Source organism: Protopterus annectens, chromosome 12.part0, assembly GCF_019279795.1.
Source record: "Protopterus annectens isolate FY-2018-M chromosome 12.part0, PAN1.0, whole genome shotgun sequence".
NCBI lineage: Eukaryota > Metazoa > Chordata > Ceratodontiformes > Protopteridae > Protopterus > Protopterus annectens.
Window position 1 is genome coordinate 452775935 of NC_056746.1, and position 27511 is coordinate 452803445.

A 27511-nucleotide genomic window follows, 5' to 3' on the forward strand; every position below is an offset into this window, starting at 1 on the left:
TCTCTGGAAATAACTGAATTGTGCCAAGTAATTAAGCACTCTAACCAAAAAGGTAATTGAGGCATAGACACACTTCCAGAGTCTGTTCAATGCATGCGACACACTGTTCAGTGGACAGAGGAGCTTCCTCCTGCGAGCTCATTCTTAGTGGCTGCCACCACTACCATAGAATCTAGAGCAGGACCCTTGCTCCAATGGGGTTGGTCTTTGGGTGCAACTACAAACTTCTCAGGATTCTTGAGGATAGGTTCAACTATGCCTGGTTCCTTACATGCCTGGGAGGAAATTAGGCTGATCATCTAGTCAGCAATGGGAGAAAAACCCAGTAAGTAGACAGGGGAGAACAAAAAGCCTTGAGGAAGAAAAAAAAATCTGATTCCTCCACAGAAGGTGCTTGGAAGAACCAACCTCCACAGAAGGTGCTTGGTAAAACCAACCACCTTTTTCTAAGTAGTTTGAGAATCTCTCTAAATGAGATGTCTTCAAGGGGGGGGGGGGGTCTGGGAGAACCTTCTCCCCAACCAAAATCAGTGTCAGTGGTCGGGAATGCCTCAGGGGACTCCAATGATCTCCTCTTACATTTATGTTTCCTGTGAACCTCTTCTGTGGGTTGCTCAGGACAGGATTCAGAAACTGATATCATCTCTCTTGAAAAAACAGACTTAAGACTGTTAGGAACTGATTCTCCCAATGGGGCCAGGACAGCAGGCTGCAGTCCCTGGGAAATCCTATGGGAGAAGGTCGGATAAGGCTCTGAAAAGGAAGACCTGTCTCTAGGCTGAGAGAGCACTCTCTCAAAATCCTCAAAAGCACAGCTTGACATAGATCTGAGGAGCATTGCTATTGGAGCTGAAACTCTCAAAGGCAGCTGAATACTAGAAGCTGTTTGGCTAGAATCAGAGTTGTCACTGTAACTAAATTATCAAGTACCGATGCCCCTAGATAAAGGAAAGGATTCGAAGAAGTTGGATCTGATCCTACCCTGAGTCAGCACCAATGGTTCATCTCTGAGACTCCAATTAATTCAACATTGTTGGGAGTCGACTTTATCACAGAACCCATCAGAGTTGATTAAGTATGAAGCCTCAGCTCTGATGCAGATTTACCCTGAGCAAGAGTCAGATCTAGGGGCTCTCATCTGAGTGGTCAGATCAGAGAAGGTGCCATTAAAGATTGTGGAGAAGAGATGGATCTTCTGGATCTGATGGGAATTGAAGCTGGGAGTAGCCCAAGCTGGCTTTGGGTCTGAAGGAAAAGCATCATCTTCCTTGTCCATGTCTGCTTCTGTGAGACATATAGCTGGACCTCAGAGAAGGAGGAGGTCTTGAAGGATAATGTGGTCTATCCTGCAGGACTGGAGACTGGAGCCTAGATGAAAATAGGATCTGGGGAAAACTTGGGCAGAGTTACATATCTGAAAAGAATGTTGGCTCTGAAGGTCTGGAGATCTTAGTCAGTGGAGCAGAAGCAAGTGTCAGATGTGAGTATCACTTTTTTTTGTAGAATTCAAGTTTTCTTTGTCTTTTCATTTCTCCATTTCTCTTTCTGAGTGCTTGCCCTTAGACTTAGGAGGCTTTTTTGATGGTGAAGGAGGAGAAGGGGAAAAATCAGCTGCTGCAGACCTCCTTGAGGCTGAAGTTTTCTCTCTTGCTGTAGGCTGTAGCAGTCCCTTTAAAATCAATTTATTCTCTCTATGATGACTTGCTGGCCAAAAGCCTTGCAGATAGAACAGGCAATGTCAAGGTGAGAAGGCTCAAGGTAGTAAATGTACTTCTCATGTGTCTCCAAATTAGGTAATTTGTGGGAACAAGCCAAACACTCTAAACCCTGGAGGGCTTATCAGCCATCCTGTCCAGCCAAATATAGAAGGTAGAGGAAGAGGAGAGGACAGTCTATAAGGCCAACAAAACTCCATACTATTTTGAGATTGCATCTAAAACAGAAATACTACTACTATTTTTTTTAAAACTTTACATAAGAAAAGTTAGAGATAAAAGGGTGAGGAAACTAGCACAAATGCTGAGAGAGAGAAAGTTAAAAAAGGATAAAGTACTTATCTAATAAAATTATACTTTTAAGCAAAAAAACTACTGCTGAGCACAAAAGACCTGTCAAGTACTGATGGCAGCAAATGAGATCTAGGGTAGTTTGTTCCTTACAGAAGGGATTATGGATGGGAAGGAGCCTGAGCACTGCATCCAAAGCTTGAGGATGGCCAAGTCTAGATCAGAGATCAAATTTGAGACTCGTATAGTGAGGAACAGATGGAAAAGACAACATTAGATCTAGTATGCAGGGTAATGACGTAAAAATGAGATTCTGACATTTTGCTTTCAACCTGTTAAAAAGAAAGGAATTTAAGGAATAGGTAGTAGGTATGACTCGCGTGTTACTAGGGAAGGTAGAATTTACATCTAAAGGGATAGACAGTGGGTGGGATAAAAGTGAAAATGAACTTAAAAAGAATGTTAGACATAAGAAAGATATATGGGAAAGAAGTAATAGGAATTCTTTAGAGTGGTTGTCAAAAGATAAAGTATTGCAAAAGAATGAGAACCACACAGAATAAAAAGAGAAGCAAGTGCAAAATACTAAATCAAAAATAAGGGAGTATTTGGACAATATTCAGGAATTTAAAAGGTTGCTGTTAAGTAACTATTCCTAATAAATTAGAAAAGTACAGTTTTGTACCCACCATAAATGTAGATGTTCGAATGTATACCCTGCTGCAGTCATCACACTTGGGGTTATTCTGCCGTCAGGCGGTCCCGCAGTCGGCACGAATTCCAAAGTCTTGGTCCGGCATCGGTTGCTGTCACTTCTTCCCTGACGTCAGAGCGCCAGGGGTATATCAGAAGCATCCAATGCCATTTTCTTCAGTTTTTCTTGCCCCAGATGTCAGCTGCCCCTAATAGGTAGGCAAAAAATTTTTATATATATATATATATATATATATATATATATATATATATAAATAACTATATGGGAAAAATAAAACAAAACCCTTAGGCACAAGCAAATACACCACAGAGGTAGTATAGAATAGAGTGGTAGAGATAAGTTCAGCTAGTTTAGAGGGGATGGAGGGAGGGCAACCTGGACTGCAGCAGGGTATACACTCGAACATTTACATTTATGGTAGGTACAAAACTGTACTATGTTCATCGTGTTACCCTGCTGCAGTCATCACACTTGGGTAGAATCCCAAAGCTAAGGATGGGCGGTGGAGTCAAACAGGGTTAGAGGAGGCTAGAAGGCCCTGCAAAACTGCAGTGGCGAAGCCAGCTCTAGTCAGAGTAAAGTGGTAAGTGGTAATGTTTGGTAAAGGTGTGTACTGAACTCCAAGTTGCAGCTTCCAGAATATCCTTGATTGGCACCCCCCTGAGGAAGGCTGTAGATGTAGCTGCTGCCCTGGTAGAGTGGGGCCTTATGGTAGCAGGAACTGGTTTTCCATGGTGGGTGTAGCAAAAACGTATGCAATGTCCTATCCATTTGGAAATGGTTTGTTTTGAGATCGCCTTTCCTTGTGATGCTGTAGCATAGGATACAAAAAGCTGGTCAGATTTTCTGAAAACCTTAGTTTTATCCAAGTAGTAACGTAGCTGCCTGTGAATGTTCAAGGAATGCAGGAGTCTTTCGCCTTTGTTCTGTGGATTTGGAAAGAAGGTGGGTAAATGGATGGTTTGATTTAGAGCCACACTGGATACCACCTTAGGCATAAAGGAGGGTTTAGTTCGTAGAGAAACTCTGTCTTGATGAAAAATGAGGAAAGGCTCTACTGCCATTAGTGCTTGAAGTTCTGAAACTCTTCTAGCTGAAGTGATTGCTAGCAGCAGGGCAGTCTTCCATGATATAAACTTTAAGTCAGCTGAGAAAGCTGGCTCAAAAGGAGGTAGCATGAGTTTTTCCAGAACAAAGTTGAGGTCCCAAGTAGGTGTTGGTGCTCTCCTGGGAGGCCTAATGTTCTCGGCCCCTCTGAGAAACTGCCTTAAAAGTGAATGTGAAAATAAGGGAGTATCCGTGTTGTAGTGAACAGAAATGGCAGAGGCGTGGATTTTAATAGATGAAAAAAAAAAGCCCTTTGTGTAACATCTCAGTTAGATATTGCAGAATCTGAGGTGTCAGGTTGAAGGGTATTTTGGCCTTTAGCTTGGTTCCAGGCGCAAAACCTTTTTCATTTGTCTGAGTAGGCTTTCCTGGTGCTGAGTCTTTTGGCCTCCAGAATAACTTTCATAACAGCTTGTGAGAGGGGAGCTGGCTGGTTGCTTAGGTGATTTGCCATGCAGCCAAGTTTAAGGTTTTGAGCTGGCTGTGTAGAATCTGATTGTCTTGCTGTGTGAGCAGGTGGGTAATTTGTGGGAGAATCCATGGTGGGCCCTGGGCCATATTCCTTAATAGTGGGTACCAGTGCTGGAGTGGCCAGTCTGGAGCAACGAGTATCATTCGGGGTCTCTCCATCCTGACTTTCAGTAGCACCTTTGTGAGAAGGGGTAGTGGAGGAAAGGCATATATTGTTAGCAGTTTCCAACTGAATGAGAGTGCGTCCACTTTCCAAGCTTGATGGTGAAAAGTCCTTGTGCAAAACTTTGTTAGCTGATAGTTTTGAGGGCTGGCAAACAGGTCTATGTCTGGGAGCCCCCATTTTTGAGTTATCATTGCAAATACTTGTGGATCCAGTTTCCACTCGTGGGGATCCATGATGTTTCTGCTTAGGTCGTCTGCCAATGTGTTCATTTTTCCTGGCAGGAATTGAGCTTGTAATTGAACTTGATAAGCCAGTGCTGTGTTCCACAAGGTCATTGCTTGCCTGCATAGAGGGTAGGAGTGTGTACCCCCTTGTTTGTTTATGTACCTCATTACTGTGGTGGTGTCTGTCCTTATGATAAGCTGTCCTGGATGCAAGCGGTTCTTGAAGGCTGTCAGAACATTTTGTACAGCTAGCATTTCTTTTTGACTGATGTGCAGATTCCTTTGATCTGCTGTCCATAAGCCTTGAACGCACCGTTCTGCCATGTGTGCCTCCCAGGCATAGTCCGATGCATCTGTTGTCATAGTTTGCCTGGCTGGGGATAGGGTGAAAGGCTGACCCTTGTTTAGGTGACAAGCCTGTGACCACCACAGAAACTCTTGTTGAAGGCAGGGAATGAGATTTATCATTGTTTCCAAGCTGTGGCTGTGTTGAGTCCATATGCTTTTCAGGTACCATTGTAATTTCCTCATATGCAGTTTTGCAAATGGTATTAGTAGTATGCAAGATGCCATGAAGCCCAAGGCCTGCAGAATTTTTCTTGCAGGGAGTTGGGTCTTTGTTGCCATTGTTCTGAAGTATTGAGTTAATTGTAGTTGCTTGTCTGGCATCAGATAAGCCATCTGGGCCGTTGTATTCAAGCTGGCACCCAGGAATGTCAATTTGTGAGGGCACTAGTTTTGATTTCTTTTCGTTTACTGTGTACCCTAGGCAACTTAGAAGATGTCTTACAAAAGCCAGGTGGTGTAAGAATGTCCTTGCTTTCTGCTTGGATGAGACAGTCGTCCAGGTATGGGTATACTTGAATTCCTCTCTGTCTGCAGTATGCAATTACTGGTGCCAGGCATTTTATGAAGATCCTGGGTGCAGTAGATAAGCCAAAGGGCAGTACAGAGAATTGGTAATGGGTTGACCCTGTAATGAAACGGAGGTAATCTTCTGCAATTTTGTCTGATAGGGACATGCAGGTATACCTCCTTGAGGTCCAACGTTACTAGCCAAGTTTTCTTGCCCAACATGGGAAGAAGCTGCTGTAGTGTTAGCATCTTGAATTTGGGTACTTGCAAGAAGGTATTTAAGATTGAAAGGTCCAGAATGGGTCTCCAAGCATTGTCCTTTATGGGGACTAGAAAGAGCCTTGAGTAAAATCCTTGGCCTTGCTCCTGTGTAGGTACAATGGCTCTCATGTCCATGAGAGCTATAATTTGTTTTTGTGCCTCTGCCCATTGATTTTGTGGCAGGTTTGGCATTCCTTTTATCCTTGGCAAGGTGTTGAAATGGAACCTGTATCTGTGTGAGATAATGTCTAGGACCCATTTGTCCTTTGTGACGATGCGCCAGTTGTCTGCAAAAAGTGCTAATTTTCCTCCCAAGGGAGTTGCCAAGAGGGCTTTGCTTGGCAGTTTGAGTCATTGTGTTTGCCTTCTAGTGGTTTGGGACCTGTCTTCTCCCTTCTGTGTTGTAGTGCCCCATTGGCGAGGTTTGTAAGGGATTTGTGCCTGCCCTCTGCCCCTTGGGCGCCTGTATTTACCCCTCTGTGGTCTGTCAGAAGCTGGAAAGGACCAATTTTTTGTTGGCCAATTTCTGCTGAAGCGTGGTTGCTGCAACTGTAAGAAATCTTTGACCGTTTGCATAGATTTTGCCTTACCTCCATTTTCTTTAAAACCTCCTCTGCTTTAACCCCAAATAAAACATCCTGCTGTAAGGGTGCATCCAGTAACTTTGCTTTAACATGATCAGGCAGAGATTGTTCCTTTAACCAAGCATGCCTATGTATAACAGACCCAGTAACAGCTGCTCTAGAGGAAGCTTCCAAAGCATCAAAACCACATTGTAAAGTATGTTTGCCCACCTGTTCAGCTGCATGCAGCAGATCTTGCATTTCCTTGAATTCAGACTGTTGAGGGTGTGTGCCCATCTTTTGTTTTATTTGAGACATTAGGAATTGCAGGTATTTAAGCATGTGAAATTGACAATTTAGTGCTCTCATAGCTAGAGTAGTTGAGGTGTAAACCTTCTTCCCCCACCTATCTAGTGCTCTGGAGTCCCTTTCTGAGGGTACAGGATTTTTAGCCATAGAAGCCTTAGCCCCTTTGGGACCCTGGGAGATTGTCTCTGGATCAGCAGCAGGGCTTTTGTAAAGGAATTTGTGAGAGTCAGGCACTCTATAGTATCTATCTGGTTTGGCTGGAGCAGGATGCAGAGAATCTGGATTTAGACTAGATTCTAAGAAGAAATCATCCACTATGTCCAAAACTGGGGGGATAGCAAGTGGTCTGTGCTGGGGGAGTAAAAGAAACTCTCGGAGCCTTTTCTTTGAGTCAGAGTAGTCCTGACCTTCCCAGTGGAAATGTTCCCTCATGGTGTGTAAGGTTTCCCCCAAAGGAGTAGTCTTCAGGGGGAGAAGCTGAGGGAATGGAGTCCTCAGCATCAGAATCTTCATAAGGGGGAAAGGAGTAATCCTGTTCCTCAGAGGAGCCTGAGGAAACAGACACCTGATCAGAGGATGCATAATCCTCCTCTTGTCTAGGCCTTTTGTCGGGGGGGGGGGGTTGAGAACCCCTGATCAAAGAAATCAAATCTTCAGCCATTTTAAGCATCTGTTTCTTAGGCATAGGGCCTTGACCTGGAGACTGAAGTGTAGGCTTTTTTGGTTTTAGAGGAGTCTTAAGCTTAGCATAAGATTTTATGGTGAGGGTAGTCAGTCTGAAGACACCTTCAGAAACCGAAGGTGTTTCTGCAGCACTGGCTTCCCCTACTGCAATGTCGTCGGTAAGGCCTAAGGAAAATGGCTGCGTCGGCCTAGAAATCTCTGCTGGGGGATCCGATGCGGTCTGGGAATCCAATTCAGCGGTAGCCAGGGGCTGCGTAGGCGCCTCACTGAAAACCAGAGAACCGGCGACCGGGTCAGCCGAGGCCTCGGAGTCTGGCTTGGATCTAGGCTGCCGGTCCTTATCCTTGCGTTTTTTTATGCACACCAGTAGTCGTTTGCTCCGACGGCACAGTGTAATTAAATTTTCTACCGAAGTAGTGTCGTGTGAAATCAAAGCAACGCTTTATAGTCCGCTTATTGAACCTAGCACAAAACCGACAACCAGTGACGTCGTGGTCTGGGCCTATGGTATAAAAAAAAATGAAAGTCCTTATGAGGTATTTGCTTCCCACAAGAAATGCAATTGTTAACTTTTTCTGACATCGGACTGAGGCAAGAAAAGGTTCCCCAACGGGGTACTTAGCTTTGAAGACTTCGGACTGAAACTCTATTCGAAAATCTCAGGTGTCGGCCGACCGGCACTTGCGAACTGAACTGCTTCTGCTTCGGGCACCGCGCGGCAAGAAAGACTGAAGAAAATGGCGTCGGATGCCTCTAATATACCCCTGGCGCTCTGACGTCAGGGAAGAAGAGACAGCAACCGACACCGGACCAAGACTTTGGAATTCGTGCCGACTGCGGGACCGCCTGACGGCAGGATAACCCCAAGTGTGATGACTGCAGCAGGGTAACACGATGAACATCACAAAAACTTAACACACCAGCTTAGGTGACAAAGTACAAAAAATGTAGCCAAACTTAGGAAGCCTATGACAAAAAATTATATGCAATCCTGTTGTGGCACTAAGAATTGTCAAAGAAAATATGGGACTCACACATTGAAATATATAACTGGTATGGTAATTAAGAAAAGTTGGCTTTACTCTAAGGTTTTATTTTGTACTTGATAAATCCAAAAAGAAGGAATGTTAGTGCTGTAGAACATTCTGTTATGGCTACAACTACTTTTCTGAATAGAAGATAAATGAGGATAAAACAGTCTGTAGTGGTAAATTACGTACCACACAGCAAAACTCATATTCATGGGGAAATAAGAGGAAGTATTTAGGTGCACGGATTAAAAAGGATTCTGTTATGGTAGCTAAGTATATGTGGGAAGGGACCAAGCAGAAGATAATTTAAGAAACTAGAAGCTCTTGCATATGGATATGGACAGCAAGATATAAGCAATGAAAATGCTTTTAGTCCCTTTAGTTTTATATATTAGTTAGATGTATTTCTATCAAAGGGAGAAGTAGTTGTGGACAACAATTAACAGAGAATGGAAGGAATCTGAGTGAGGACAAAGGCAAGAGTTAAGTGGAGTAAGTTGACTGTTCCTACAGAACATGGTTTACGGCTACCTGATTTGAATGGGTACTTTAAAGCTATGCAGTTAAGGATCATGCATATAATTTAAGCAAATGGCTAGAAATCAAAGTGGAAAAGGATGACGATGGAAGAGACTAGGACTTTAGAATAAAGTCCTTAAGGAGACTATTAACAACCATTCAGTATATTTTACTCAAAGAAGCAGAAAGCACTAAATACCAGCCAGTGCAAAAACAGACAAATGAGATTTTACCAATAGTGTTGTCTGAAAGCCAAGGTACAGAAAATAGGCAAGAGGGTCTAGAACATACTGGAGGGACTTAAAGGAATCGACTTATTGAGATTAAACTGCAGATTAGGGACTGCATTCCCTAGCAGAGACTGATTACAAGAGTACAGGCAGAAAAAGAGAAAGGGACAGGAGAGTGCGAGGTGAAAACCTGGCTCTGGTCAAGTTTATAGTCGAGCCTAGAGCAGATGCTGATGTTAAAAACGGGATAATTAATGATGATTATAAAATATGACTTGACAACTGTAAGAATCAATCAGATGAGGCTAAAAAAGATAGGGAATATAGAAACACAAACTGCAAATGTGAATGCACTAGTATGGCTTCCAAGTATGCAACAATGTCAAGAAGGTTTAGAGATATTTGAACAGAAGTCTTTGCCCTAGAGAGACTACAAAGGATTTTCCAAATTAAATGTTGGAGATGTAATGTAGTAGAGAGGTAATCGGGAACATGTTTTTGGAAATGTAATGAGTTGGCAGATATTAAAAAATTCTTAGAGTACTTTGACCATAATGTTGGGGGATCAAATAGTAACTAAGGAAATAATTCTTCTGAGATGGGATAAAGGATTTGAATTGCCTTCACATAGCTAGGCCTTTTGAAGTTTAGTGCTGTTGACTACAGAAAATTAGAAAATGGAAATCAAACCCTAAATCAAAAATAATAGAAAATTTGAATAAAATAAAGATGATAAAAAAAAAAGCGAGATGTAGGATCTTAAGAAAAGTGAAGGAGCAAATTTTATAGAAATAAATGTAATTTGTGGGAAAACTACATGCAGAAAAATGCTCAGGAAGGAAAGTAAAGTTTAAAAAAGGCAGGAATGAGCAATGTGATGTTGAAGTGAATGAAAATGGTTAAAGAAAATGTTTACTATATGAAGATAATGGAAATTTAATATGGTTTGTTTTCTATTCGATTAATGTCGCAAACTCATGCCACAAATTAGAATATAGTGATGTGATAAAGATATTTTTTAAAAATTACTAAATTTATTTTGACAAATTACAATACAGTGAAAAGGACCTACAAACAATCACTGCTGAAGCAGTTTCTACACAAGATACAACACAAATTCATTGGGTGTGGTCTTTATTCCTCACTCTAAGGGTCGGCAACCGAGAAGTTAGTATATTTAAATCTGACAGCACAGATGATTAAGGCTATGAGCTGTTAACAAGCTGCTTTTTTTTCCCAAGTCCAGAGACTGATTCCCTCAGCTGTCACATGCTTACTGTGTGACAATGAGCAACTCGGATAAAAAGAAAGTGATCCCGGGTTGCACCTGAAAAGAGACACATGTCCAGTCAAGTTCACCAAGTTAACGAAAACAAATGTAAAAAAGTAATGATCAAGTGCCATTCTACCAAATGAGATCCCCATGTGTGTATGTACATCTAAGGACTTGTAGGAAATCTTGTCACTGAGTTGGTGCTGGCCCAGAGTAAAAGCATTTATAAAGACATGCTAATTACTACAGTGCAGTACTATAACCTTTGTATAAAAAGTGACACTGTTTGCAACATGGACTTCTAAGCAGATGCACCCAACCCACTTCTCAAAGCCTGACTGTGCATGAACGTTTTGTGTGTTCTATAATGTATATCATGCAGAAAACCTCTTTTGCTACATTTAAATAAATTAAATAGCGAATCATATAAAACAAATTTAGAGTTTCCATATTCCCAGTGTTTTCAGCTGATGCTATATACACAGTTTCCTCCACAGGGGCAGCAATGCACTAACTGAAATGTCTACCATGACCTACTGACTACAACTGTCCTATCAAAATTAATGTTAGGATACCAAATACAGTACTGTAGTCTACCTGAACAATCCTTGACTCAAGCTGTTCGACTGACACAGCCTCCTTGCTCTGAACTGCAGCAGTCATCATCTGCCTCTTCATCAGGCTGTACTTCTGCAATGCACGCTGGTGTTCATTCAGAATTCCCTTCTCATGCCGTTCACAGAGATCCTGTATTTTGAGAAACCACATTTCAAAGTACGTAAGTGAAGTGCTAAATCAACACTTTGAAGACATTTTTACAATTAAGGACAATTACAGCTATTTTTTGTCAACTTTCATTGCTCACCACCTGCAAGAACACAAGGCATTCACGATCCAGCTACTGTTCAACTTACTCAATTCTCCATCTATCACTACATCCGTATAGCCATCAGTACTATAATTATTATTTTTTTTAAAGTCCATCTAGTCTCACAGTGCCCATTCCCTGTCACCTAGAAGAGTATATGCAAGGATAATTTAAAGATGATGTCTTGGCAGTGAACTCACAAATTACAATTTTTTTACACAAACCTCCTGTCATAAGGCATGAGGCTTCCCAAGCGATGTAAGAGCTCTGACCCTCTTCCTGTGAAAGAAAATCTTACTTCTGGCTACTTATCTCTTGCTCCAAATGGACCTCCACATCTATGCTACTATTTGAACCTGGGTTGCCAATACTGGAGAAGGAAATGCTGTTTGTCATCAGGCCTACAGGTGCAGTTAAATTTTTGGAGAACCACTGCACTGGCAATAATACAGCACATTACGGTTGCCCCTTTTTTTTTTTGGTCATCTTTATTGGGCCAGCCCCATGCCCCACATCCACACCAGGTCTACCAGCTGTTTTCCTAACATCCTGGACCTACTATGATACTGCTAGGACAGATGCCTCCCCTTAGGAAGCAAATTAACTAGCTCCTTTCTACCTAGGACAGGCACACCTATCCCTTCTCTGCTGATCCATCAGTCAACCATGTGGCTAAATGAACATTGGTATGCAAGACCATAGCCAGGGTTTTATCCCTAAAAGCCACCAGAGTGGCTTAGGGTTGCCCATTTTTGGCATAAATGTTAACGTAGAAGTCTAACATTTTTAAAAGGTGATCAACAAACCTACTCTCTAGGCACCCTTCTTTTACATATACCAGAATGTACTTGCTATACAAGCTGCTAACTTCCTCTGCAGTGGTTAACTACTGACATTCCCTCTTCTTGCTTCTAGATTTCATCACAGTTCTCTAGCTGCTGTTGTAGTAGTCACTGTCCTTGCTGAGTGCAAATATAACCAGTGATCTCCATTAGGCTAATAAGAAAAAAAAAAGTTATGTAAAAAGATAGCCACTCAGAAAATGTTTGGGTGTGGTCTAACCCCTCTGCATGGTTTAAAAGGAAGAAGAACTGGTCTGTCTAAAGTCCTTCATTCTTAATACATAGTATCTCAGCTGTCTGTGCTTTACCCCTGTATACATTCAACAAATGCTAATACCCATTCTCCCTCATTCTGTGTTTAACATCTCCAGTGCAGGACATCCTACATCAACAGCCTTAGTGTCATATTGTCACCAACCCCTTGTCCTGTACTATGGTGTATGTTAGCTGACAAGTCCCTTAGTTAAGGAAGCCAGCCCCCAAAATATCAGGATATGATAAAGAGCAATGGCTATTAAATGGAAGTATTCAAAAAAAGAAGTTATGTACTTACCATAACGTTCCATGTGAGTTGTTCTTCTCGCCTTCATTATTATGATGTTATAGGCATAGTTGAGTTAAATCAGTACAGATCTTGAACAGGCCTAAGCACAATGACTATATTTTGGACCCTGACCAATGGAAATGGTATTAAATGTGAACACATGGAACCTAGCTAATGTTTTATTTACAGACCTAACAAAAATTTTTGATTGTGTTCACTACTCCATTTTTAAAAATCACATGTTACAAATTGGCATCAGTCCCAATGATTCCAGACAGTTTCAAAATTATCTTTCCAGCAGGTCCTTCAATGGCAAAGCTGTCTCATCCACTTAATCTGCTGCCTTCTTAAAGGACTACCAAAAGGTTCATTACTTGCCTTTTTACTGGTTTCATTTTTATTGATAAACTAACCAATAACCTACCTCATCTACCACGTCTTTATGTTGATGACATGGTAATATTTAGGTCAAACCATCCTTACTTCAACCCCAACTAGAGACTGACCTTCAAATATATACTAAGTAGATATTAAACAGTTTTGTCACTTGTTATTCATACTTTCAAACCAAGAGATTGTTGCATGTTACTGAGGGGCGCAGTGAGAAGTGTTATGGTGGGAGACGGAAACTACATTGCCACTGTCCATATATAATACACTACACTCGACATATTGCTAAATGTTTACTAATAATTACGACCATATGCTATATTCCACATGTGCATTCCAAAACCAAGCGACAAACAACTGCATGGCATCAAGTAAAACCGTTAATGGTGTTCAAGAAAATGGTACTTGATATTTGCACTGTAAAGAGATATTCAGTGTTATATTGTTGCTTGTACAGGTAAATATAATTTTTCATATTTACATAAATATTTCAATAAGCAAGCATTCAAAGGAATTTCTTGCTCTCGTGCATAATCTCTAGTCTCACTAACAAGTGATTTAGCATTACATGTGTAAGTTCTAAATTTACTAACATATGAACAGTTGTTCAATAAGTTTAATTACAAAAATAAATTCTGGCTTTGTGTGCATTACATTCAAGGTGCTGATATGAATATTGTTAATATACTATTACTGTAAATACTTGTTATGGATAAAATTGCTGTTTGTATCATTTAATAGCATTTATAAGATACATACATTTAGCTTATGTTTTATAAGTTGATATTTCAAAAATTGTTCTGGAATGTAGGGATGTTGCTACAGTTGACAATCCACACCTCAGAGATGTTAAGAATACAAGATTGCACTGCAAAATGTATTGTGAAATTTAGACATAGATTACCTTTTCAAGAATCATTCCTAAGGTGGGTGGGATAAAAATGGAACTTGTTAGATTTTGTTTGCTTAGGTACTGATTTAACTAAAGCTGACTTACAAATGTTGGGCATAATGTTTTGAGCAATACAGAAATTGTACATATGTAAAAAAGGGACAGTGATGAATTTACTGCAGTCAGTATATGAACCAAGGTAGGATGTTACCACAGTGAGTGTAGATGTCTAATGGAATTTGATCAAGGAGGGGCTTAATGTCAAAAGATCTGATTTGAAGTTGGAAAGTGGTGTACATGGTGGGGAGGGGTGGCTGGGAAGGAGGTAGTGAAGAGTTTGTTTTGTTTTATGGAAGGCTGTTAAACTCTTTTAGGAATTCAAAGCTTGAGTGTTATCCATGTGAGCACTAGAAGTTGTCAGATGGAGAGGAATTTGCAGAGGTTTTGCAGCCTGTCAAAAGGTTAACTTCTTTTCTAAACTACTTTGGATTATCTAATAAAGAGTACTGTTGAGAGCTGAGAAAGTTAAACTTGATTTTCCTATTAATTATCTTGGGCAGGTCACAGAGTGACTGAAATGTCACAGTATCTAGAATGCATCAATGCTCATCTCCAAGGTCAAGCAGGGCCTTGAGCTCTTGTAAATCGCTGCCGTCTGTTGCCTTTTTATAGGCAAAAATTGTTGGAAAGAATTTGCCTTGAAGTTGTTACAAGGTATTAGTAAAATATTTAGAATCCCATTTTGGGGTTTTGAGAGGTTACATTTGGTGAGCAATCAAGAGCAGAAAGGTGGGGTTTTAGGTTGCTAATGATTTTTAAAGATCTAGGCCTGAATCAATTATACTAGGTTTGGTGGAAGTTTTAGGGATATATTTAAAAAGTAATGGGAGAGTGATCACTAAAGGAGAGAGGATGCATGACAATGAAGGAGATATTGGTGGGGGTATTGGTAACTGGAAGGTGCAGAACAAAGAAGTAGCATTACTTCAATTTGGGATGGGCGAGTTCTTGAATAAGCTGAAAGAGATCCATATTAAACAAAAAATCAGAGATGTCAGAGAGGGGACCCCACAGAGTTAAGACTGAAATCACCTATAAGGTTCTTGCATTCGGAAACTGCAGAAATAACTTCTGAGTATAAGTGTGTAGAATTTTCTGCGACAGGCTGGAGTGACAACAGTGACAGACAGGCAGATGAGGTTATTAGAGTTAGTAATTTTATAATCACCCAGTATGGATCTGTGTCAGAGAATGAGTTGGTAAGAGATTATTTCTGAGTTAGATGTAATTTAAAAAGGATTATGTTCTTCCTCCTCCTGTTCCTCCAAGGTCTAGAATCATAAGTGTTACCATAACCCTGGAAGAAGTACTAAATATTGGGACCATCATTTTCGAACCATGATTTCAATGAGGTCAAGAAAGTGGGAGACAAGAATGCACTTACTTGATCTAGTTTATTACTAACACTGCACTTAAGTAGGGAGCAATGTAAGTAAGGTGCTTATGTTTTCAGGCAAAATGGAACATGCTACACAGGTCCTGGATTAAACTCAGTGCTTGCCCTCAGTAGTAGTAAAACAACCAGAGCAAATTTAAATAGATATTTAGGTAGTTTGAAATTGTAGTTGTAGGATAGTGCAGATTTAAGCAATGTGAGTTTGCACCAGGCAGTGCTGTGCTAAGTGAGAGAAGTAAGTTGTATGGGGTGTTAAACTCATAACATGATTATGAATAGAAAATGTGGAATAGCTTTATTTATATGGACTGTATTCTGCCAAAGATATAACAGCTGACCAGCTTCCAAAGCTTCATGGCATTTTCTGTGCCCAAACTGTCAGGTTGCTTGACAAGTTTGGGATAAAAGCCCTTCAGAGCTTTCCTGCCAACAAAAAGAGGATGACAGAGTCCTGAAAGGATAAAACTACCAACAGCAAAAATAAATGTCCACAGCCTTGCATAAATGCACACCAAATACAAGGGGGATGGAAGGAGGGGGTTTCTATTGCAGTAGTGATCACTCAAACATCTACGGTTACGTTAAGTTTACTTACACAACTGTACTATGTTCATCACATTTGATCACTGCTGCATCAGCCTAACCAATAATGGGTAGATTACCATAGCTAGCTACATTTTGGAGGTGGAAGAAGAGTCTAACAACCCCATGGAGAATGGTCCTAGCAAAGCTTGATCTAGACCTAGAGAAGGGATCAAACTTATAGTGCTTTGTGTAGGTATGTACAGAAGTCCAAGCAGCAGCTTCTACAATACTTCTAGACTCTAACCCTTTCCAAAAAGCTATGAATGAAGCCAAGGCCCTTGTAGGGTAGGTCTTGACCATGCTTGGAATGGTTTTGATATGGTGAGTATAACAAAAGTTAATAGCCTTAGGCATCTATTTGGAAATAGTCTTGTTTTGCCACAGGTTATCCCCCCCCCTTTTCACTTTCACAAGAAATGAACAACTGATCAGAAGAGAAGGGGATTGGGGGTTGACATAATGGTTACAGTGTTTACCTCACAGACCAGATGTACAGGGTTTGACTCTCACCAAGAAAATGTGTCTAGGCTTAAAATGGTCCATAAGGGCAGCTAGCTTAGTACTTACTTATGAACCTATGAACTAAGATCTGAAAGATTTAGTTCTGTCAAGATAATACCTGCCACTGGGGATGCACAAGCCAGTGCATTTCTTTGTGCCGGTCCCAAGCCCAGATAAATGGGGAGGGTTGCGTCAGGAAGGGCATCCGGCGTAAAACTTTGCCAACTCATTCATGCAGACAGCAGTAAATATTTACATACCGGATCGGTCGAGACCCGGGTTAACAACGACTGCCACCAGTACTGTTAGCCAACAGGGTGCTGGCGGAAATTAGGCAACTGTCGGACGAAGGAGGAGAAGAGGCGGAAGGCATGGCCGAAGGCAGGAAGAGAGGAGAAAGGCTAGGACTGTGGTAGTGAGGGTCGCAACTTTGAATGTTGGCAGTATGACTGGTATAGGGAGAGAGCTAGCCGATATGATGGACAGGAGGAAGGTTGGTATATTGTGTGTGCAAGAGACCAGATGGAAGGGGAGTAAGGCTAGGTGTATTGGAGGTGGGTTCAAATTGTTTTATCATGGTGTGAATGGGAGGAGAAATGGCGTAAGAGTTATCCTGAAGGAACAGTATGCTAAGAGTGTTTTGGAGGTGAAAAAGAGTGTCGGACAGAGTGATGTTTATGAAGCTGGAAATTGATGGTGTAATGATGAATGTTGTTAGTGCATATGCTCCATAAGTTGGGTGTGCGATGGATGAGAAAAAAAAAATTTTGGAGTGAGTTGGATGAAGTGATGACTGTACCCAAGGGTGAGAGAGTGGTGATTGGAGCAGATTTCAATGGGCATGTTGGTGAAGGGAACAGAGGGGATGAGGAAGTGATGGGTAGGTATGGTGTTAAACAACGGAATACAGAAGGGTCAGATGGTAGTGGATTTTGTGAAAAGGGTGGACATGGTTGTGGTGAATACGTATTTTAACAAGAGGGAGGAGCATAATGTGGCATACAAGAGTGGATGATGCACACAGGTGGATTATATCTTATGTGGAAGGGCCAGTTTGAAGGAGATTGGGGACTCTAAAGTGGTGACCAGGGAAAGTGTAGTTAGGCAGCATAGGATGGTGGTTTGTAGGATGATGGTGGTGATCAAGAGGAGGAGTGTGAGGGCAGCACCAAGGATCAAATGGTGGAAATTGAAAAAGGGTAATTGTGAGGTGGAGTTCAGGGATGAGTTAAGACAGCCACTGGGTGGCAATGAAGAGTTGCCAAATAGCTGGGTAACTACATCAGAGCTAGTAAGGGAGACGGCTAGAAAGGTGCTTGGTATGATATCTGGACAGAGGATGGACGACAAGGAGATGTGGTGGAATGAGGAAGTACAGGAGAGTATACAGACAAAGAGGTTGGCAAAGAAGTGGGATTGTCAGACAGATGAAGAAAGTAGACAGGAGTATAAGGAGATGAGGTGCATGGCAAAGAGAGAGGTGGCTAAGGATAAGGCATATGAAGAGTTGTATGAAAGGTTATACACTAAGGAGGGAGAAAAGGACCTGTACCGATTATCTAGACAGGGGGACCGAGCTAGGAAAGATGTGTAGCAGGTAAAGGTGATAAAGGATAATGAGGGAAATATACTCACAAGTGAGGAGAGTGTGTTGAGCAGATGGAAAGAGTACTTTGAGGGGTTGATGAATGAAGAGAATGAGAGAGAGAGAAGGTTGGATGATGTGGGGATAGTGAATCATGAAATGCAATGGATTAGCAAGGAGGAAGTAAGGATAGCTATGAAGAGGATGAAGAATGGAAAGGCTGTTGGTCCAGATAACATACCTGTGGAAGCATGGAGGTGTTTAGGTGAAATGGCAGTGGAGTTTTTAACCAGATTGTTTAATGACTTATTGGAAAGTGAGAGGATGCCTGAAGAATGGAGAAAGTGTTTTGGTACCAATTGTTAAGAATAAGGGTGATGTGCAGAGCTGTAGTAACTACAGGGGGATTAAATTGATCAGTCACAGCATGAAGTTATGGGAAAGAGTAGTGGAAGCTAGGTTAAAAAGGGAGGTGATGATTAGTGATCAGCAGTATGGTTTCATGCCGGGAAAGAGCACTACAGATGCAATGTTTGCTCTGAGAGTGTTGATGGAGAAGTAAAGAGAAGGTCAGAAGGAGTTGCATTGAGTTTTTGTAGACTTAGAGAAAGCATATGACAAGGTGCCTAGAGAGGAGTTGTGGTATTGTATGAGGAAGTCGGGAGTGTCAGAGAAGTATATAAGAGTGGTACAGGATATGTACGAGGGTAGTGTGACAGCGGTGAGGTCTGCAGTGGGAGTGACGGATGCATTTAAGGTGGAGGTGGGATTACATCAAGGATCAGCTCTGAGCCCTTTCTTATATGCAAAAGTGATGGACAGGTTGACAGATGAGATCAGACAGGAGTCCCTGTGGACTATGACGTTTGCAGATGACATTGTGATCTGTAGTGAGAGTAGGGAACAGGTGGAGGAGACCCTGGAGAGATGGAGATATGCTCTAGAGAGAAGCGGAATAAAGGTCAGCAGGACTAAGACAGAATATATGTGTGTGAATGAGAGGGAGGATAGAGGAATGGTGAGAATGCAAGGAGGTGGATGAGTTTAAATACTTGGGATCAGTAGTTCAGAGTAATGGTGAGTGTGGAAGAGAGGTGAAGAAGAGAGTACAGGCAGGATGGAGTGGGTGGAGAAGAGTGTCGGGAGTGATTTGTGACAGACTAGTACCAGTAAGAGTGAAAGGGAAGGTCTACAAGAGGTTAGTGAGACCAGTTATGTTATATGGGTTGGAGACGGTGGCACTGACAAAAAGGCAGGAGTTAGAGCTGGATGTGGCAGAGTTAAAGATGTTAAGATTTGCACTGGGTGTGGGTGGACAGGATCAGGAATAAGTATATTAGAGGGTCACCCCAGGTTGGAAGGTTTGGAGACAAAGCCAGAGAGGCAAGATTACGTTGGTTTGGACATGTGCTGAGGAGGGATGCTGAGTATACTGGCGAAAAAGATGCGAAGGGTGAAGCTACCAGGTAACAGGAAAAGAGGAAGGCCTAAGATAAGGTTTATGGATGTGGTGAGAGAGGACATGCAGGTGGTTGGTGTGACAGAGCAAGATGCAGAGGACAGGAAGAAACGGAAACAGATGATCCTCTGTGGCGACCCCTAATGGGAACAGCCGGATGAAGATAATACCTGAGCTGTCTGTGGACATCCAAGGTATGGAGTATCATTTCTCCATTTCTGGGTTCAGGAAAGAAAATGAGGAGATGGAAAGTAAACTCAGATACGACTTTTAGCATAAAAGAAGGATTAGTTCTCAAAGAAACCCTGTCTCTGTGAAAAATGAGATAGGGTTGACACACCATAGCAGACAAACTCAAGATACTCTTCTTCCAGAGGTCAGAGCAGTCAGTAAAATTGTTTTCCATGTTAAGAACCTCAAGTCAGGCTGATTAGAGAGTTAGCTTCTTTAACATAAAATTAAGATCCCCCGAAGGGGCCACCAGTTTTCTTGGATGCCTCTTATATAAAATCCCTTAAAAACATTTTGACACAAGACTCATTGAAAGAGGTGGACTCATGGGCAGACATGCTGAAATGGCCAATAAATGAACCTAGACAGAGGAATACGAAGACCACAGGATAGTAACTCACACAAATTGTAAAACCAGAGAAGAATTAGCCCTGAATGGGTGCAGGTTATGTTGCTGGCACCAACTAGAAAACCTTTTCCATTTATTAACATATTATCTAGTAGCAAGCTTTCTTGCCCCTGCTGTACATCCTTAGTAAACAGCTGCCTAAAAAAGAATTAAGGCCCTATCATCCAGGCAGTCAAATGACGTTGACTAATGTTGGGGTGTATCGTGTGTGAGCAGATCCATTCTGTGAGGAAGCTAATGCTAACTGCCCCTGGTCATTTCCAAAAGAGAAGGGAACCATAGTTGCCTGAGCCAGAAGGGAGTGATCACAATGACCTTGTGGTCTATCTGCCACACAATTTTGCTCTAACAGAATCCAGAATGACTGTAGAGTGGGAATGTGATGAGAAACAACATCCCAAGCTAAAATGGCTAGTCTGCAAAGGCAGTATGACCTGGGGTAGTATCTGTAACCACCTAAATAGGTCTCGGGGACCAAAGATGATTCAGAGTAGAATGCCTTGATCAGGGCAAGCACCTCCTTGATATTTATGTGCTTGTTTCTGTCCTTGGTGTCCCCACACCCTCCTGTGCTTTCATCCATCCTGAAAATGCTCCCCAATCACCTGGCTTGAAGGATATCTGCGGTCTCCAACAATTTATTTATTTATTTAACATTTGTTTACCTGGAAAGTTTGACTGGACAGAGTCCATTTTCAGAGCAGGCCGAGGGAGAAACCCTCCAGACATGTCTTTGGAACGTGGGAGGAAACAGGAGCACCCAGAGGAAACCCAGACAAATGCAGACTCCACAGAGAATCAAACCTCCTGCTGTGAAGCGACAACGCTAACTGCTGTGGCACCCATGATTTCTCTTCTGACAAATTCCAACATGGATTTGAAAAGATAAGTGGTATTGGTGCTTGTGACCAACAGATTTTAGATACCACTTTATCTTTCTCATGTAGAGTCTTGCCAGGACTATTATGAGAATTTCAGATGCCTTGAGATCCAAAATCCTGAGATATTCCTTCACAGTGGTATATCTAGATATAGATCTTGCTCTTTTTCTTGTGGAAGAAAAGGTCTTTGAACTGAGGTGTCTAGTTGACATCCCAGGAGCAAAATCCTGTGTGAAGGTGTCAAGGAAGACTTTTGAATACTCTCTTGGAATCCCAGCTTGCTTAAGAGGTCTCTCACTTAAGAGATTCCGGATACTTTGAAAAGACTCTGCTAAGATACATACATATATTTCAAGCACAGGCATTAATGCCCTTCTAGTTTACCAATATACCAAAGAAAGAAGTTATGTACCTACCATAACGTTCCATGTTAGTTGTCTTCTTCTCGCCTTCTTTCTTGCTGGTTGGGTTCGGAGCAAATCCTCGGCTCCGACTCGGCCATCTTCAAAAGCTTGAGAGCTGCTTACTGGCTCGAGGCCCCCCCTATATCCCATGATGCCTGGCGCTGGATACCCAGATCTCGTTTGGCAAGTCTAACTACAGCCATAATAATAAATGAATGCTATCCTAGAATGCATAATTCCTACTGGGGAGGCTACTAAGCTGAAGGAAATAGCCAGAGAAGACACAGCCAGTGCAAAATCAAGAGGAACTCTTCTCGGTCCACTAGGATAGGGGGGTGGGGGGTGGAGGGTGGGACGCAAGAAAGAAGGCGAGAAGAAGACAACCAACATGGAACATTATGGTAGGTACATAACTTCTTTATGTTAAGTTGTCTATCTCGCCTTCATTCTTGCTGGTTGGGACAGCGTCCCTAGCACCTAAAATCCTGGGTGGCTCATCGGAAAAGACTCTTCAGAACAGTGGATCAGTTCTGCTCCTGGAAACCAAATCCAACTTGTAATGCGAAATGAAAGTATGTGGGTTGGCCCATGTAGCCGCAGCACAAATAGATTCCATGGGCAACCTAGCCTGAAAAGCCACCAAAGTAGCTAAAGCTCTGGTGGAGTGACCTTTTGGTTTGACCGGTAATTCTTTATTTCTGAGTTGGTATATGAATGTGACGATAGAAGACAACCACCTGGATAAGGTCACCTTGGAGACCGGAAGACCCGGTTTACCTACTGCATGAGACAGGAACAGTTGATCTGATTTCCTAATGTCTTTGGTTCTATATAAATAAAAGCGTAGCTGCCTGTGAACATCTAACTGATGCAACTTATACTCCACCCTGTTGGAGTGGTTAGGGAAAAACACAGGAAGGTCTATGGACTGATTCAAGTTGCTCTCCGAAGAGATCTTAGGAAGGAAGGAAGGATTAGTCCTAACAACAACCCTGTCAATGTGGAACACAAGGTATGGGGGACGGATAGAAAGAGCCTGTAGTTCCGAAACTCTTCTGGCTGAAGTAATAGCTACCAGAAAGAGGGTTTTCCAAGATAAGAACTTTCGCAAACAAGAAGCTGCAGGTTCGAAAGGGGGCAAAATTAGCGAAGCTAAAATCAAATTTAAATCCCACGGTGGTGGAGGATCTCTCACTGGGGGCCTGAGCAGAGTGGTTCCTTTGAGAAAGGCTTTACACAGCTTATGGGACATGATATTGTTTTCAGACAGGCCAATGTGAAAATTTGAAATTGCCGCTAACTGAACTCTAATTGTAGCAGAAGCGGACCCAGCATGGAAGAGCTCCGCGAGAAATTCCAAAATGGAGTGTACAGGGGCTGAAAAGGGGTCTATACTTTTTGCCTCTGCCCAGGAAGAAAAACTTTTCCATTTACTAGCCTAAGTTTTTCTGGTTGTAGACTTGTGTGACGACAAAAGGATTTCACACACAGAGGGGGAAATATCTGGGAGCCTGGCTAAGGTTGGAAGTGGAGCAACCAAGCTGTGAGCTGGAGAGAGTGCAGGGACTGGTGCAGCCCACCCGATTGATGAATCAGGTCTGGAACTAGGTCCAGAGTCCAAGGCTGTTCGAGGAGATAGTGATGCAGGGACAGAAACCATATTTGTCGAGGCCAGTAAGGAGCAAAGAGGATCACTTTCCAACCCAAAATGGTCACCTTCTGAATTAGCTTCGGTATGAGGGGGAAAGGAGGGAATGCATAAAGAAATCCCTGGGGCCAATCGTGGACTAGAGCGTCTCTGGTGGAATGCCCGGGAAGTGGAAGGAGAGAGAAGAAATTGTTGCACTTGCTGTTGAAGGGAGTTGCAAAAAGGTCGCAGCAAGGTTGGCCCCATCTGCGGAAGATTTGATCCGCAACTACCTGGTTCAGAGACCACTCGTGAGGCATGAGAATTGCTCTGCTCAGTCTGTCTGCTATGAAGTTGGACCTCCCAGGGATGTGCGTTGCAATCAGAAACCGTTGGGAAGAGATCGCCCACTGCCAGAATCTGAGTGCTTCTCGACATAGGGGGTAGGAACTGGTTCCGCCCTGCTTGTTGATGTACCACACCACAGACATATTGTCCGTTTGAACTGCAATGGTCCCGGTAGGAAGAGAGTCCTGAAGAGCCTGCAACGGTAACAGCACGGCCCTCATCTCTAAGACATTTATGTGCAGATGATGCTCGTGAGGTTGCCAGGTGCCTTGGACTGTTCTGCCCTGATAATGCCCCCCCCCCCACCCGATCAGGCAGGCGTCCGTGGTCACTGTAGCCACTGGAGGGGGGAGAACAAATGGTCTGCCATGGAGCACTGATGTGGAGACCATCCACCACGCAAGATGCTTCTTGCATGCCTGAATGATCATAATCATGTAAGACATGGGAAGTTGCTGGAAGGACCATTGGGTGAAAACAAGCCACTGGAGAATCCTCATGTGAAAACGAGCTAGTGGGACAAGTACGATAGCTGCTGCCATGAGACCTAGCGTTTGAAGGACAAACCTGGCTTGAATCCTTTTGCATGCTAGTAAAACCTTGACATGCTGACGAATCACTAGCACCCTGTCTGGTGGGAGGCTCGCTAACATGTCTTTGGTATTTAAATTTGCGCCTATAAAGGTGATAGACTGACAGGGCGACAATGCAGACTTTTCGAAATTTATTGTGATATCTAGCCTGGAGCAAGTGTCGATGGTGCAGTCTCTGGCACGCAGAAGGTGATGTCTGGTGGTAGCAGTGAGGAGCCAGTCATAGAGATATGGAAACACCTGGAATCCTTGCCGTCTCAGGCAAGCAGTAACTACTGCCATACATTTGGTAAACACCCTGGGGGCTGTGGTGAGACCAAAGGACAGAGCTCTGAACTGATAATGGCTGGCTCCCAGCCAGAAGTGAAGGAATCTTTAGGAGCATCTGTTTATTTTGATGTGGTAGTACACACCCTGAAGATCTATGGAGCACATCCAATTGTCCTGACCCAGAAAGGGTAAAATGGACTGAAGCATGACCATCCGGAACTTCGTTCTTTGTACAGACTTGTTTAGTCTGCCGAGATCCAAAATGGGTCTCCAGTCCCCTGTTTTTTTTGGTACCAAAAAGAACCTTGAGTAAATTCCGGATCCTTGTTGGTCTGCTGGGACTTGCTGGATGGCCCTTTTTCTTATCAGTTTTGAGACTTCTTGCACTGCTTGGTCCCCTACATTGGGTGGAACATCTGGAAGGGACATGTATGACCTTAAGAGGGTGCGAACAAAGGGAATTCTGTAGCCTCCGGATATGATGGACTGTACCCATTTGTCTTGTGTTGTCTCTTGTCAGGCTCCTGGGTACAGCGATAATCTTCCCCCGACTGCCTCCAGAGGTGAGCAGCCGGGCAACCCTTCAGGGATGCTGGAAGGGCTTGTCAGAGAAAGATTCTCTGCTGCCCTGGTTTTGCGGACCCCCTCTGCCACGAGGGCGGCGTCTGTTATTGTTCCCTCCTCTGCCCCTGGAGGGGAACTCACCCCGTGTGTCCGGCAAGGCGCCTTGGGATTTCCGGAACCACATCTTCCCACTCTTCTGACCCTTAGGATATGGTCTGGAGGGAGTGGAAAAACGGACTCTTACAGCAGAGAGAGTCTTGCCTTCCTGCTCACACCTGGTAATGGTATCTTTCACCTGTGATCCAAAGAGAGAGAAACCATCAAAAGGGGTGTTGGTGAAAGACGCTCTGAAAGGTTCCGCAAAGTTACATAGCCGCATCCAAGCGTGCCTCCTTAGGGCCACGCCTGTGCCTGCGGCACTACTCGCACCATTGGCTGCATACGAAATGAGCCGCATGGAGGAGTTTACCACCGAATTAAGAGTCGCTAGCTGGGAGGCTGCCTTAGCCTGGGTCCCCTCAGCTGATGGATCTTGGAGGGTATCTCCAAGCTCTTTCAGGAGATCCCTCTGAAGATGAGTAAAGTGGCACAGGTAATTCAGGGACCGCACGGAAAAGGTCGCTGAAGAGAACATCCGCTTCCCATATCTGTCCATCGTCCTGGAATCCTTGTTAGGGGGATGGACAGATGAAGTTTCAGCCATCTCCTTCTTTGTGGCCGCTGCTACCACCATGGCATCAACGGGGACACCCTTGGTCAAGAACTGTTTGTCCTGCGGGGCAGTAATGAACTTGGCAGGTCTTCTAGGGGTCGGTTCCCCTGTGTCTGGTGCCGTCCACGCCTTTCGAGCCACCACAGACATCAGTGGGTCGAAAGGCGGTGACACCCAGGAGGTGGAAGGTCGGGATCCAAATGCATCCGGGAATACCGACTCAGCCTCGGAAGGGCTTAGGGTAGTCCAGTTTCCCCTTTGCCTAAGCATCTCAAGGATGTCTGAGAAGGAGACATCTTCAGAGGGGGATCTTGGGGACCCTTCCGACTCCTCTAAGTCGGTATCCGATGTGACAGACTCGGGGGAGTCAACATGCTTCCGCTTGCATTTTCTCTTGTGAGGTGGCTCTGAAAGATCAGGGGAGGCCTCGGAAGAGGAGGATACACCCAAAGGGGTGTCCTGGAGCACTGGATCCCCATGCTTGGGGTCTGGAAGAGGGGCAGAGGCTGACGCAGGCACCCTAGGGGGAGGAGCCGATGGGGTCATTCGTGGGACTGACTCAGGGGCCAGCACACTCATCACCTTGAAGGCGTCCCTGCCCGGACGCAGAGAAGGCTCAGGCTCCGAAGAAACCAAAGGCCCTCCCCGCACCGAGGGAGATGGCTCTGAGGCAGATGTGGGAGCCGAGCTCACCTGCGCCGAAGCACCGAGAGGGACAGTGTGGTTGGACAAGGGTCTGATGCCACTCGCCCCCTCGGAGCCGACGAGGGAGTCTCGACGCCCAGATCCCTCCAGTGAAGGTACCATTGAAGGGATCGGAGCTGACGACGGAACCGAAAGAGAGGGTATCGGCGCCGACGGTTCCACGACTCGAACCCCAATTAACTCCGGCTCCGAGCTCATAGGAGGAGGAATATCTACAGCTGTGGACGGAGCAGACTCCTGATGAGGAGGGCTGGACAACATTTTGGCCAGGGCCTGCGATTTTAATAGCCTACTGACCACTCTTTCCAAGTCATGGTCCGAAAGTCTAGAGAACCGAGAAGAGTGGGATGATCGATGACTACGCTCAGACTGGAGCAGGGGCGACTTTGGAGCCGAAACGTATAGACTCCAAAGAAGGAGACCTGGATCTCTTTCGACTCTCATCCGGCTCCAAAGACCGTGTCAGAGCCAACTGGGAGGGAGGGACATTGGTTCCAGCCGGAGCCGAAATGGATTGTGTGGCTTCACCCAACGACTGCTCCGAACTGGGAGCCGACGGTTTAGGTGGCCTGGAAGATTTCACCAGCTGAGCCTTCACCGGTGAATCTTTGAGTTTAAGCATACCCCTCAGAATCAATTTATTTTTGCGATCCTGCAAGACTCTTGGACCGAAGGCATGACAGATCGAGCAAGAGTCCTGCAGGTGCATGGCACCCAGACAATAAACACAAGAAGTGTGACCATCTGTCAGAGACATCTTCTGACTGCATGAGTCACACTTTTTGAATCCGGACTGTTTTGGATCCTTGGACATCCTAGGGAGAAAACCAAGGACAAGTTTCCACACAGACAGTTAAGGTAACCAACAGTAAAAGTTAACACTCTACAGTTACCACAACCCACTACAAGTAGCACTACAACAAAAAAAATAATGAAAACTATCACTAAACACTAAGTGATTAATTAGAAGAAAAAGATTTTATTTATTTTTTTTAAAGTGAGATAGAAAAGAAAGGTTAACCTCTAACTTAAACAGAAAGAACCTTTCTGTGGAAAAGGGAGAGGAGGGGAGAGGAAACTAACTTAAACGAGTTTCTTAAGGAAGGGTAACGCTTATCTAGAAGAAAAACTAGCTACAAAAGTCTAACTAACGATTAATTCTACACTAACCAATACAGTTTTTTACCAGAAAAAAGCAATAATAATAATGAAGCTTATACGACCTGAGCCA

General features: G+C 43.5%; 1 protein-coding gene across 4 annotated transcripts in view; it reads right to left on the reverse strand.

The window, feature by feature from the left end:
• The window catches only part of SNX8 (sorting nexin 8), a 1131155-nt gene that overhangs the window by 191476 nt on the left and 912168 nt on the right, over nt 1-27511 (reverse strand). For all 4 annotated transcript variants that reach the window (XM_044089560.1, XM_044089557.1, XM_044089558.1 and 1 more), the window contains one exon: nt 11012-11161. In XM_044089560.1, coding sequence (XP_043945495.1) covers nt 11012-11161 — 150 coding nt within the window. The remainder of the gene's footprint in view (nt 1-11011; nt 11162-27511) is intronic.